This window comes from Ursus arctos, unplaced genomic scaffold (genome assembly GCF_023065955.2).
Source record: "Ursus arctos isolate Adak ecotype North America unplaced genomic scaffold, UrsArc2.0 scaffold_1, whole genome shotgun sequence".
NCBI lineage: Eukaryota > Metazoa > Chordata > Mammalia > Carnivora > Ursidae > Ursus > Ursus arctos.
The window spans coordinates 34,633,554-34,647,688 of NW_026622763.1; the positions used below are offsets into that span (position 1 = coordinate 34,633,554).

At 36.1% G+C, this 14,135-nt stretch overlaps 1 protein-coding gene across 3 annotated transcripts in view; it reads right to left on the reverse strand.

Moving 5' to 3' along the window:
- Nucleotides 1–14,135, reverse strand: part of STAM2 (signal transducing adaptor molecule 2) — a 45,724-nt gene that overhangs the window by 18,970 nt on the left and 12,619 nt on the right. For all 3 annotated transcript variants that reach the window (XM_026492795.4, XM_044381572.3, XM_026492796.4), the window contains exons 2-7: nt 7,856–7,940; nt 4,838–4,913; nt 4,625–4,723; nt 3,536–3,682; nt 1,752–1,821; nt 971–1,157 (exon numbers count right to left, since the gene is read on the reverse strand). In XM_026492795.4, the coding sequence (XP_026348580.2) occupies nt 971–1,157; nt 1,752–1,821; nt 3,536–3,682; nt 4,625–4,723; nt 4,838–4,913; nt 7,856–7,940 (664 nt within the window). The remainder of the gene's footprint in view (nt 1–970; nt 1,158–1,751; nt 1,822–3,535; nt 3,683–4,624; nt 4,724–4,837; nt 4,914–7,855; nt 7,941–14,135) is intronic.

Genomic DNA, 14,135 nt, shown 5'->3' on the forward strand with positions numbered 1-14,135 from the left:
TAATATTTTCTCAATAACTATTTACTGCGGGAAAATAAAACCATTTTGTGTATCTACTCATTTAAAAATGCACTTAACTAATATATCCTAAGTTATTTATAACAGATACCAAATGCATCTGCAATCTCTGTTCATAGCAACAAGCTGTTAGGTGTCACCCTTGCTAAATTTCATCTACTTCTTTTAAAAACAAAGTAAAAAATAGAATTAGACCCAATAGAGACAGATCTATCCTTTTTTTAAAAGTTGAAGTGTAGTTGACATACAATATTATATGAGCTTCAGATGTAAAATAGATCTACTCTTTATTATAACCTTAAATGATAGAGAAACTGTGAGGGAGAGTACAGTAGCAAGTTAAGAATTGGGGAAGAACTGAGCATAGCTTCTGGTTGCTTTTATCAGATAATATAGTTGAGGTGCCTGGGTGGCTCAGTCAGTTAAGCATCCGACTCTTGGTTTCAGCTCAGGTCATGATCCCCAGGGTTGTGAACTCAAGCCCTGTGTCGGGCTTTGAGCTGGGCATGGAGTCAGCTTGAGATTCTCTCTCTCTCCCTCTTCCCTCTGCCCCTCCTCACCCTCTCTTCCGCTTTAAAAAAAAAAAGATAATATAGCTGTATTTCTTCCTAAAGGTTGTTTTTTTTTTTTTGCCAGTAATTTTGATATACACAACTCCCAATGTAAATGGATTCAGACGACTAAATATTTATGTTTTGCAGTTGTGATAAGCAACAATATTATTTAATACATCTTTTATCCAAGATATAAAGAATACCATCCAAATTTAATAAAACAATAAGGAACCCACATTATCTAGTCTAACTTCTATTTTAGAAAAAAAATTAAGGTATGAAAAGGCTCTTTTATGATTTAAATACACCAAAGTCAAAGACCTGAATATCCCAGATTCTAAATAAAGATTATACTTAATAACTTCAAAATATTCCAGAAATAAAGATCTGAAACTTACCTGTCATCCAAAACAATAATAATTTCACCATGTTTAAAGGTGAGTTCATTGTCCTCAACGGCTTCAAAATCATATAAAGCTCTCACTTTCCTTGCAACTTTATTATTTAACTGAATTTCTGCAGATGGATGTAAGGATTTTGTTTCTGCGTGCTGCTGCTTCTGCTCTTGCAATGATAACTCGATAGCTAATTTGAAAAAATGAAATGCAAAAAAACAAGGGAGCCAGAATTAATTCTGATTTTTAAAGTTTAAAAAGAAATGTTTAATAATGTAATACTTAATAAGAATAAATGAAGTGAATGTTTTATTTGTCCAATTAAATGCTAAATAGTTAACTTTCTTGGGATGTGGGAGGACAGGGCAGAAAATCATGACATTTTTTTAAAATAAAGTTTTTGCTCATTCCTTGTTATCATAGTCTGTCATATACAGCAGCTATTATTTTTATAGCAAACAGATTGTGACATTATAATATGGGTAGCTTTCCATATAGGACAAGCCGTGAACATATTTCTGTGCTTGACTCATAACTTTGGCATTAAAGAAAAGGTGAAATGAAATCTCTCCAAAGGTAGGACATTAAATATATATTACTGAAAAGGATTATGAATTAAATCAATCTTGTATCATATCCATTGTTTTCCTTACTTTTCAGACCCTACTAGATGTGAGGTAAAATACTAAAAGCATACCAAGTTTGATTATAATTTATATTTAAATAAATTGTTCTGGCAAGGATGTTCGAAGAAACACTAAATTATACATGCTTGAACATTTACCTTTAGCTATGTCTTCATCTTCTTTGTTTTTGTTCGATGATGTACCGTTCTTGGCAGCAGCTGAGACAGTCTGTAAATGTATGAGTAAAATGAACACAGCCACCGTTTCAAAGAAAACACAAGCTCTATAATTACTCGCACATGTTAATTTTTAAAAAACTGACGAGTTTCTTTTAAAAGTGAAGTTCTTTGTAAAAATTTTAAGTAGCAGTTTTCAAATACTAAAATAAAACATCAGAGTTTCAAGAAAACATTATCAACTCACAAAGGGCACAAAATGGCTTACATTTTGCATCCATCTGAGTATCTGACACAGAACATGGCCCACAGAAAGTACTTAAATACGAATATCTCCTGATTGTACTTCCCTGATCTCAACTGTCCAAGGTCTCTCATTCAGTGAGGGGCATAAAGCTCCACGAGAGGCAGTAGCAAGAAGCCATGATAATTACTGAAGAGAAGAGGGCGGACAGAGACAACAGGCGTACTTCTAGGAATACATGCTAAGCTCTCTTTTAGTAGTCATTGTACTTGACTCGTGGTGCTTCCTCAGGCACAGCAAGGACTTAGGAAGGTCATGCTTAAATTTAAAGGCACAGAAGAGATGTCCAGGATCCTTTTTTTTTTTTTTTTTTAAGATTTTATTTATTTATTTGACAGAGACAGCCAGCGAGAGAGGGAACACAAGCAGGGGGAGTGGGAAAGGAAGAAGCAGGCTCACAGCAGAGGAGCCTGATGTGGGGCTCGATCCCATAACGCCGGGATCACGCCCTGAGCCGAAGGCAGACGCCCAACCGCTGTGCAACCCAAGCGCCCCTGATGTCCAGGATCCTGAACCATCAACCAGGTCTTTAAACATAGGTTTTTGACATGTAGAAAACAGAGCAGAAAAATGCTAGCTTTCATTACTTACAAGATTTTTGTCCCCAAATGCTCCCTGAACCCTTAGTTCCGGTCAACTCTAAAGATTCTGTTTAGTCTACAGTCTAAATTAAAATAAAATATACAGTACTCCCCTTAGTTTCTTCCCCTAGCCTGTATACCTAATATTAAGTGGAAGGCAAGAGGCACTGAAGCAAAACTCAAGATAGTGTTCTTCTCCCACACTTAAATAGCCCACTCTGTGACTCATTATCCCTCCACCCCTGTCCTACTAAAGCTATTCCCTATCTCCTCAAATAAATTTCTAGGCTTACAGTTCCACTCATCTATATGTAAACCATTCACTCCAGGCAAATTCACTCTTCAACAAACAGGTGTGGAGCTTTCTCAATACCATGAATTTGTTCATATCATTCCTCCCCCAATAGGACCTCTTCCCTCCTATCTATTGAAATACATTCCGGTCTAAAAATTCTACCTCTTTACCATCCCAGTCTGTAGTTACCTCTCTCTTCTGGCATCTAGTCTTTGTTGCCCCTCCCTTATCTGTATGTGTCACTTACAATTTAGTTATTTTTCACATGTATATAGCTACCCTCCAAATTTACTATAAATTTCTTAAACATAAGGACTCCCTCATACATCTATGCCTTTTACATGACTCTAGACTTAGAGTAGCATTAAACAGATTTATGGCTGATTCACTTCTCAAAGTTCTGATATTTAGAAGAAATTCACTCGACAATTAGAACATTTACTAAATACAAGGCGCTATCTCAGACAGACACCTGCAAAGTAGAGGTGGGAAAGGATGATTAAGACAGACCTTGCCTAGCTTTTATATAAGATATGTACTTTCAAAATAGTGTAAGGTCAACCAAGGATCTAAATGCATCTCTTACCTGAGAACCTGCTGGAGGAAAAGTAATTCCTTCTTCTTTCATAGATTTAATAGTTGCAGATATCAGACTAAACTGAGGATCCTTCTGAAATTCTTCTGACCACTCCACCATTAAAGATTTCAGCTTTTCACATACTTTAGGATGCGCCTCAAAAGGGCAATGCAAAGAAAGAAAGAAAACTGTGGTTGACGTAATGGTTAAAGTAAGTACGTGAAGTATTTAACAGATTATCACCACCAAAATTCTCCTTAATTATATAAACATCAACAAAAGTCCAGCGATCCCTAGCCTAGATGAGTGTTTGATAATGCCTATTTTAATTTTAAGATAGAGTTGTTTCTTGTAAAATTACCCTTTTAAACATCAATTTCTAACTCTCAGTATAATGACAACAGATCTTTTATAGTCAGACGTTATTTCTTCTAAGTTTTTTAAATATGCTCAATATTAGATTAAGCTTTTTATATCAACTAAACTAAAATTCCTGGATTTTTGCCACTAATAGCAGAAGCTTCAGAGTTTCTATACCTAAGAAATCAGTAACAGCAACCCTATTGTGAAGACCCCTCACCCACCAACCCTGCTCTAAAATAAAGGTCCTCTTTGCTTACCATCTCTAGTGTGAATCAGTACAGCATAGTGATTGGTCTGGACTCTGATGTTATAGAACCTGGATCTGAACTTCAGCTATGCCACTACTAGCTGCATGACCTGGGACAAGTTACTGAACTTCTCACTAAGCCTCAGCTTCTCCATTTATAAAATAGGAATAACAAGAGACTCTAACTTCTAAGGGTTATTAAGAGCATTAAACAAGACAGTATATGTAAAATTCTTAAAGCAGCGACTGCTTATAACTCTAAATAAAGATTAGCTATTATCACTAGTATATATGCTTTGAGAAGGAAAACAGTTTTTGGTGCTACAAATAAAAACATCAAGTTTTAGAACAGGAAGTTTATTTCATTTCAAACTTAGCTAAAAGCGATTTCATTCATAATACAACTTTATAATGCTATATAGGGTTAAAACGGCAGACAGTATATGTACTTTTTAATGACTTAAATTTCTTCTCTTTTAAAAATTTACCTTATTTTTTATCACAGCACGTACTTCTGTTGCAAAATCACGGGAACATACTTCTAAATGAAATATCTTTCCACAGTTTGCCACACAAGCCCCAAGAAGCTATTAATTAAAATAAAAATCAATATACAAATGTTGAGATATTATCTTACTTAACATACTGAAACAAATACACATTTAAAATTTGGGTCAAATAATAACATGACTTTTACTTACAGTTAACGCCTGCAGAGCAACATGAGGAACCTTATGATTTACCCTTTTCATTATGGCCTTTAGGCAATCTTTTGCTCTAAGGAAAAAAAAAATGAAGAATATTAAATATTTATTCAGAATTTCAACTTAAACATTAAAAATATAAGGCATTCTACTACCAAATAACTTTAAATTTAAAAATAAAATCCCGCAAACCTCACTTCATTAAAGGAGTAAATCTGTAAAATGATTCCACTACAATATTTTGTTCACAGAACTGCGGAACTCTTAAAAAAATAAAATAAAAAAGAGCAGCTTGTTGCAAAGGTTGTATATTCCAAAATCAAGAGCCAAATAATTCCCTTAAAGGAGAACACAGGCAGCAACCTCTTTGACCTCGGCCACCGCAACTTCTTGCTAGACACAATTTCAAAGGCAAGGGAAACAAAGGCAAAAATGAACTACTGGGACTTCATCAAGATGAAAAGCTTTTGTACAGCAAAGGAAACAGTCAACAAAACCAAAAGACAACTGACAGGGAGAAGATATTTGCAAATGTCTTATCAAATAAAGGCCTAATATCCAAAATCTATAAACAACTTCTCAAACTCAATACCACCAAAACAAAAAATCCAGTCAAGAAATGGGCAGAAGACATAAACAGACAGTTCTCCAAAGAATACATATAAATGGTCAACAGACACATGAAAAAATGCTTAACATCACCTGGCATGAGGGAAATACAAATCGAAACCACTATGAGATACCACCTTACAACAGTTAGAATGGCAAAAATTAACAAGTCAGGAAACGACAGATGTTGGCAAGGATGCAGAGAAAGGGGAACCCTCTTAACACTGCTGGTGGGAATGCAAACTGGTGCAGCCACTCTGGAAAACAGTGTGGAAGTTCCTCAAAAAATTGAAAATAGAGCTACCCTACGACCCAGCAATTGCACTATTGGGTATTTACCCCAAAGATACAAATGTAGTGATCCAAAGGGGCACCTGCACTCGAATGTTTATAGCAGCAATGTCCACAATAGCCAAACTATGGAAAGAGCCCAGATGTCCATCAACAGATGAATGGATAAAGAAGATGTAGTATATACATACAATACGTGTGTGTGTGTGTGTGTGTGTGTGTATACTACTCAGCCATTAAAAAAATGAAATTTTGCCATTTGCAACAATGTAGAAGGAACTAGATGGTATTATGCTAAGCGAAATAAGTCAATCAGAGAAAGAATTATCATATGATCTCACTCATATGTGGAATTTAAGAAACAAAACAGAGGATCATAGGGGAAGAGAGGAAAAAATAAAACAAGACAAAATCAGAGAGGGAGACAAACCATGAGACTCTTAATCATAGGAAACAAACTGAGGGTTGCTAGAGGGGAAGGGGGTAAGAGAATGGGGTAACTAGGTGATCGACATTAAGGAGAGCATGTGATGTAATAAGCACTGGGTATTAAATAAGGTTGATGAATCACTGACCTCTACCTCTGAAACTAATAACACATTATATGTTAGTTAATTGAATCTAAATATAAATTTTTTAAAAAGAGTCGAATAATTTCCAAAAGATCAACACAAGAGACCTATGTCATATAAATTATCTTCTTATTTCTTCAAGACAGATTTAGTATTCAGACAGAAAATTCTTTTTTTTCTCCCCTGGGAAAAGGTTTTATTTGATAATCCAATTTTCTTTAAAAATTTTTAAAGTCACATTCAACATGGGTCTAAAAGAAACATGAACAAGCACATTATGAACTCTCTCACCCTGCAAAAAGCAATGAAAAACACAAGGTTAGAGAAATTCAAAACCAAGTTGCCTAACTTATGACTCTAGCACAGGACTGACTAAATGCTCATCAAAGAGGTGTTATGTGTTGTAATTAATCAACTCCACCTGCACTGCAGTTTGATCTCTGTTCAGTCATGTCCATCAGCAAGCACTGTTCTCAGCTTCTCCATACTACCCACCACCAAGCCATTCACCTTTGGATAAATAATGAGTCTTTCCAGGGTACGCAGAACTTCTTTCCCACACAGTGAGGTTTGGGGGGCTGCTCTATTTTGGCTCTTTGAGCTTCTGTTAATCGGTGCTGTGGAGTGCAACTGCCTAGTGGTACCACTCGACTGCCCTCCTTTTTCCTCGGACCCTAGAGAAACCTGGTTTTCATATAGTCAATTGCTTTTACCGCCTCAATACTCAGAGCAAACCAGAAGTATCTGCTTTGCTGTAAACTTGGGTATGAGGTTGTATAAACAACTTCATAAACATGTTCCTCTGGCTCTGAGATGCACGATTCAGTTGCCTTTGCTATGTTTTTCTGGAAGACCCCTATCTGGGTACAGTATTCAACATGCTCAGCTCCTGCTGGTGGATCCCCCAGAGCAGTAAACTCTATGGAGTAATTGTAGAGTTTTGCCATATCCAAAGCTGGCGTCAGACAAAATTCTTATCTTAAAAAAACCCTGCAAGATATACAGTCTTCAAAGGTATAAGTATAAACATGTATGAAGGTACTTTGAAAAGCTGTAATGTTAAATGCTTTCATCAGTCCTCTAAAGTATAATCAGTTCAGCTTAATCGCTGCATTCTCCCTCAAAAGCACCCTTTTTTATATCCATTTTTTCATAATGATGTTATTATATTTACCTACTCAGTATTGAAGGGCTTCTTCAGTCTATTACATACTACGTTATTATATTTATCTACTTCATTATTAAAAGGCCCCCATACATGTCTAAGTCACAGGGCAATTCCCTAAATAACTAGTCTATTCATCGTTAACATGTGTCCCTATTGAGTCAAAGCTTTATATATCTCAGGTTTTCAGTTGAACTCTTCTTCCCTTTGTTCTTTCAGGATAAGGTTAATTCCATAAAACTGGCCACCAGGATCTCCTAACTTTTGTCCCCCAAAAGTAAATAGTAAAATTCCATTTTCCTTTCAAAGTTACGTTGGGAAAAGAGACAAAGGTAATTAAGCTCCTAGACATTCACTGGGCTTGTCTAGGCATCTTACCCATTAGGAGTGCTTCCAACTTTGTCACATATGTCCATAATAAGACTCCAATCTTCTGTAGTGTTGTACTCATTTGTGGCTTTTTCTATAAGATATCAGCATACACAAAAATTAGGACATGTCACACTTAACAATAAAATACCAAGAAAGGAACACTAGTTAAGAAGCCCTTTTCTTTTGCCAAGTATAAAAGAACCACTGAAAATTTTCAGAAGATAGAGTACTTTTACTACTTTCAACTTCAAATTGTATAACTATATGAATTAAGTGTGGGGTACACCAATAAAATGTCTTATAAATAAATAATACTAAATAAATTACAAATTATCAATAATTCTTCAAATTATAATTTGGAAGAAAGCCTTAAAAATGTATCATCATCGCAGCTCCTGGGTGGCTCAGTGGGTTAAGTGTCTGACTCTTGATATCAGCTCAGGTCCTGATCCCAGGGCTGTGAGTTCAACCCCACACTGAATTTAAAATAAAATGAAATGAAATGAAATGAAATGATATAAAATAAAATAAAAATATATCATCATATAAGGAAATATGGATCAGACTGTTCACAAAAGCATTGTTTTTAAAGAGCAAAAAGGGACAATGGATTAATAAAATACAGTAAATTCATATACCGGAAGGTGAAAATGAGTTATATAGAACTAAATGTACAAAAATGTATAAATCCCAAAATAAAATGATTTGGTTTATACTGAATTTAAAAAGCTAATAGTAGAATATATAATATTCACATAAACTTTCTAAACAGCTTTACTGACCTATAATTCACATCCCAATACAAATCACCCAATTAAAGTATGCAATTTGATTTTCTTAGCATATTCACAGATTTGTGCAACTATCACCATTATCTAATTCTAGAACATTTCATCACCCTAAAAAGAAATCCATACCCATTGGCAGTCACAGCCCAATGTCCCCCCCAATGTCCCAACCTAGACAACCATGAATCTGTTTTCCATTCCTGTAAATTTTCCTAATCTGGACTTCTCATATAAAGAGAATCATACAATATATGGCCTTTTGTGACTAGTGTCTTTTATTTAGCAGAATGTTTTCAAGTTCACCCATGTTGACACATGTATCAATACTTCAGTTAATTTTATTGATGAACAATATTCCATTGTAGATATACCTCATTTTATTTACCCATTCACCAGTTGAACATTTGGGGGTTGCTTGGTTTTGTTTTGTTTTTTAACTTTTTGGCCAATATGAATAATGCAATGCTACTAGGAACATTTGTGCACAAGTTTTGTGTGGTATATACTTCTCTCTTTGGTATATACCTAAGAAAAGTGCTGAGTTGTATGGTAATTCTATGCTTAATTTTTTTTAGCAACTGGCAAACAGTTTTCTAAAGCAGTTGTTCCATTTTACATTCTGACTTTATATGAATGTTTCATATAAACTTTTAAAATACTCAAAAATACATTATATTCTTTAGTGATACATAGGTAGTACAAATATTAATATATGCATAATAATGATAAACATCAAACTGGAGGTAGGATGGGGTAAATAGGGGCTTACTTGTATTTATAAGGTTTTGTTTATTAAGCTGGGCACGGAATATCTAGAGATTATTTTATTCTCAGCATGTTTTTGTGGTCTTAAGTATTTCATAATTGAAATAAAAATTAAAAAGTAAAATTTAAAAAATCATGATGAGAATGTAATGACTGAATTATGATGCAATTTTACTCTAATGTTTAAAGAAGATTTTATTTATTTGCCAGAGAGAGAAAGAGTATGAGCATGAACAGAGGGAGTGGCAGGCAGAGGGAGAAGCAGGCTCCCTGCTTAGCAAGGAGCCTGGTGGGGGCTCATCCCAGGACCCTAGGATCATGACCTGAGCCAAAGGCAGATGCTTAACGGACTGAGCCACCCAGGTGTCCCTACTCTACTAACTTTTATAAAATTCTGAAATCAAGAAATACTTTTTTCCTAATAGACAGATGGGGATATAAAAATTACCACTTTAGAAACATTGTTTAATCTTTTCCCTTTTTAATAAATCTATAATTTCAAATATGGCCAAATCTGAGTATTATATTCATAAAGGCCTATCACGGTGATAAGCAGGAAGGACAGTAGAAATCTAGAGCCGTTTCTTTCTTAAAGGCAAGGAATAATAAAAGAACCCACAAAATAAACAGGTTTATCAAACTTTTCAAGTAGAAAAGAGAAATACAGAATCTATTTAACTTCAGTTAAATGCTGGAACTCACTTTTTTTTTTAAAGATTTTATTTATTTATTTTAACAGAGAGAGATAGCCAATGAGAGAGGGAACACAAGCAGGGGGAGTGGGAGAGGAAGAAGCAGGCTCCCAGCGGAGGAGCCTGATGTGGGGCTCGATCCCAGAACACCGGGATCACGTCCTGAGCCGAAGGCAGACGCTTAACAGCTGCGCCACCCAGGCGCCCCGGAACTCACTTTTAAAAACCACGCAAATTGCCTCAAACTATTAATGGATGGAAAGCAATTATTGTGACATATGTGTTGAAATGACAAGCCAGAGATTTTAGAAAAGTAATATATTTTTGCCTACCGTAAGTTCTAGACTCAAGCACCACGCTATGAGGTGGAAACATACCTACTCAGGTCCAGCTTTTTCCCTTGTACAAAGATGACTAATTCTTCTACATGGGAAGTCAGACCATGCTGTATATTTTAGAGGTTTAAAATACTTAACTATTTCTTAATTACATATCTAATAAATTCAGTGAATTCAAAAGTACAGACAAGGGGCACCTGGGTGGCTCGGTCGGTTAAGCATCTGCCTTCGGCTCAGGTCATGATCTCAGTCCTGGGATTGAGTCCTGCGTCTAGCTCCCTGTTCTGCGGGGAGTCTCTTTCTCCCTCTGCCACTCACCCCGCTCTTGTGCTCTCTCTCTCAAATAAATAAAATCTTTTTAAAAAATTAATTAAAAAAAATCAGACAAGAAAAAAAGCCCTAATTCTACCAACCTCTTTTGAAATATGATGTTACCTTTCCATACTTTTTTCTTCATGTATATGGAAAAATACTAAAAATATATGTAAAACTAAATGAAACAGAATCATGTATGAGGTACCTCCAAAGAGAGCACCCAAAAGCTGGTAACTCCTTCCCTGCCAAAGTTATGAACAAGTTGAGAAACAAATAATAAAATACTACTGCTATTACTCATAGAAGCTGTAGGTGTACTAGACAAATGGGCTTGCTGATAATGAACTTCAAAGGTGGACATGCTTTACCACTAGACGGGGGATGACTGCTCCCTCCAGAGGTAAGCCCTTGCACAGCTTATATGAAAGAGGAGGAGATGAGAAATCACTCAACGGCTCTGGAAAGACTAGCTAGCTCCTACACATCAATGAAGTGCACCCGTAGGGCCAAGTACTCTCAAATTTACCAATCAGGTAAGTCATTCCATCAAAGATGAATTGACTTAAAGGAGCAAGAGCAGACTCAGGGTGACACTAATGGAATTCCCTTCTCAAGAGAAACCTCAGAGGTAGAGAAAAAGTATTTCCCACTAATACTTGTGATCGTACTAAATGTATCATTTGCTAACCTGCATTTCCACTTACATAAACATCCCTCTATGTTCATAAATATACACCTGTACCAATACTTTTTAATAACTGCATGCTGTACAATTATATACAGAGTGGCCACAAAGTACCTCTACAAGCTAGTGAGAAGTTATCAATGCACTGTGATTTTCAATCCCTCAGCGTCTCTGTTATACTCACTGGTATCATTCATATTGATGCCCCCACACAATAAATATAAAATAATTAAAAGAAGTCAGGATTTCATGCAGAGGCCCTTCTGCAGACGTTGCATAACATAAATACTTTGTCTATTGTATGTCTCTGCCCCACCTCTCTTCCTCTCAACCCCCAGAATGAATGTAAGCTCCATGACGGCAAGAATTTTTTTGTTTTGTTCACTACTATTATATCTAGTGCATAGACCAGCATCTGGAGCACAGTGTCGGGTAGTCAACAAACAGGGGTTTGATGAATAAATGAATGATGGTTGCTCCTCCATATCCTATCACCCTGGGCACAATGAGGCCCAATGTGGTCCCACTAAAGTCTGTACAAAGTTTTGGACCAGCAAGAGCTTCTGGACCAGCAAGTTTCCTAAGCAAACATCCAAAGGGGCTGCATAGTCTCAAACTTCACTAGCAACATCATGTGGCAACAAAAGGCAACAGCACTAGTGGGCTTTATGAGGTTCCAGTTCCCTGCTTGTTTACTAAAGAGGAATGACAATACGTTTGGGAATCTCAACCAAAAGAAAAGGTAAGTAGGGAAGGGAAATGTCTCAAGAGGGGAGCAAAGGGCTTCTTGTCCTGTGATATATAGGTAACTTTGATCTGGAGTCTGAAGAGCAAATCACATGTATTGTATATGACTTGCCAGCTTCATGCTCATCTTTTCTTTGCTTTTAAGTTCTTTTTGTTTTTGATAGGGCTTTGTTTTTGCTGTAAAGATCTATCATTCTTTCTTTCTATAGTATCATTTGGTACAGTGTTTAGAACTACCTGAAGATTAAATATTCACCTATATTATCTTTTGTATATGTATTATTTCTCTTTTATAGGTAAATCTTTAGTCTCTCTGGAATTTCACTTGGCACATGGAATGAAGTAGGGACAGAAAAATATTTTTACTAATTATTTGTCAGTAGTTCCAACATCAAGAATCTATCATTTCTTCTTTAATCTGCGAAACCAGCATCATTTACCAAATTTTGTCAGTACACACATGCATAAGTACAAAGAGCTGAGTCTGATTTTAAACCATCTAGTAACCTATTATTGATAAAACTCAACTTCTAATGATTATTTTTTTTTAATTTCAGCCTGTGATACACAATTAAATGTGAAACCTATTTAATACCTATCAAAAATGCGTCCAATAATTTCAAAAATATCTAAACAATAGTTTTACTTGATTTAATTTTTATAGAAAATGGAAAAATCCTGACTTGAATACTCTATCCACCATAGTTTATGCTCTACAAATATAGGATTCGCAATTATGCTTTTAAAAAAGTATAAAATCTGAAGACTTTATAATGGCCTGCCAAAAAGGATTTCATTTTTCAAGCGAACTAAATAACAGTTAAATTATGTACTTAGGAGTATTTTAAACTCCTGGAAAAAATTTTAAATATTATAATTAAGGAACCATTCTTGTACAGCATTGTCACTTTGCCCAGTGTTGGGGCCATACCTCACATTATCCTGTGTCAAATGCATAGAGGGGGAAGAGAGTTTAAAAAGCCCTCCTGGGGCCTAAATGCTAAATTTCCAGGGTTTGGTGGGTGTAAGTCATAACGTTTCGTCACCAGGTTTTGATTACTGCATATAAAGAGCCTCAAATACACTGAAATATTTCACAAAGATTCTAACAATATCATATTCAGTCCATCAATACCTATAAAGAACAAAAAGGCACCCCCTCTGCACAGTGCATTGTATTCAGCATACAACTTTAAAAAGAATTCAAGTCTACCCATGAAACTTTTAATGAAATAGGCTCCACCAGTAATTTTTAAAACTTAATTATATGAAAGAAAAATGCTCATAAGACATCTATAATGCTCCTCCTACTATGTTGGAAAATAAAAAGTCATGACTGGTCTGCCCCCAACCACAGCAGAGCGTCTGCTACCAGATTCGTTATTCTACCAAAAACAAGTACAAAACAGGCCACAATATATGAGGCAATGGTGTTCAGGAAATGAATAATAGGCAGTGCTGGTGTGAGATCTTTGAGGGAAGGGAAATACGAAGGCTCCACGATGGCCCAAGCTTTTGCCTGGGAACACTTTCCTGGCCCAACACAGGGAGAACGAGCCCAAGAAGAGCAGCTGGGATAAACAGACCAAATTTCTGAGGAACAAATTCCTGGGATTTAACATGGGTCCTTGGTCAAGGGCTAGGCTACTTGAGTCTCTGTGAAGTCTAGCACAGATCACCCACTGTGGGGCTGAAAGGTTTGGCAGTGCAAGGAGTCTTTGGAGTTCCTGCTTATTATGGACTGAATGTTTGTATCCCCACAAAATTCAGATATTCAAGACCCAACCTACAGTGTTGCTGTATTTGGAGACTGAGCCTCTAAAGGTTAAAGGAGGTCATAAGGATGGGGCCCTGATCCAGTAGGATTAGTATCCTAATAAGAAGAGGCAACACAGAGCTCACTATATCTCACTCTCTCTCCACACAAGCACAAAGAAGAGGTCATATGAGCACACA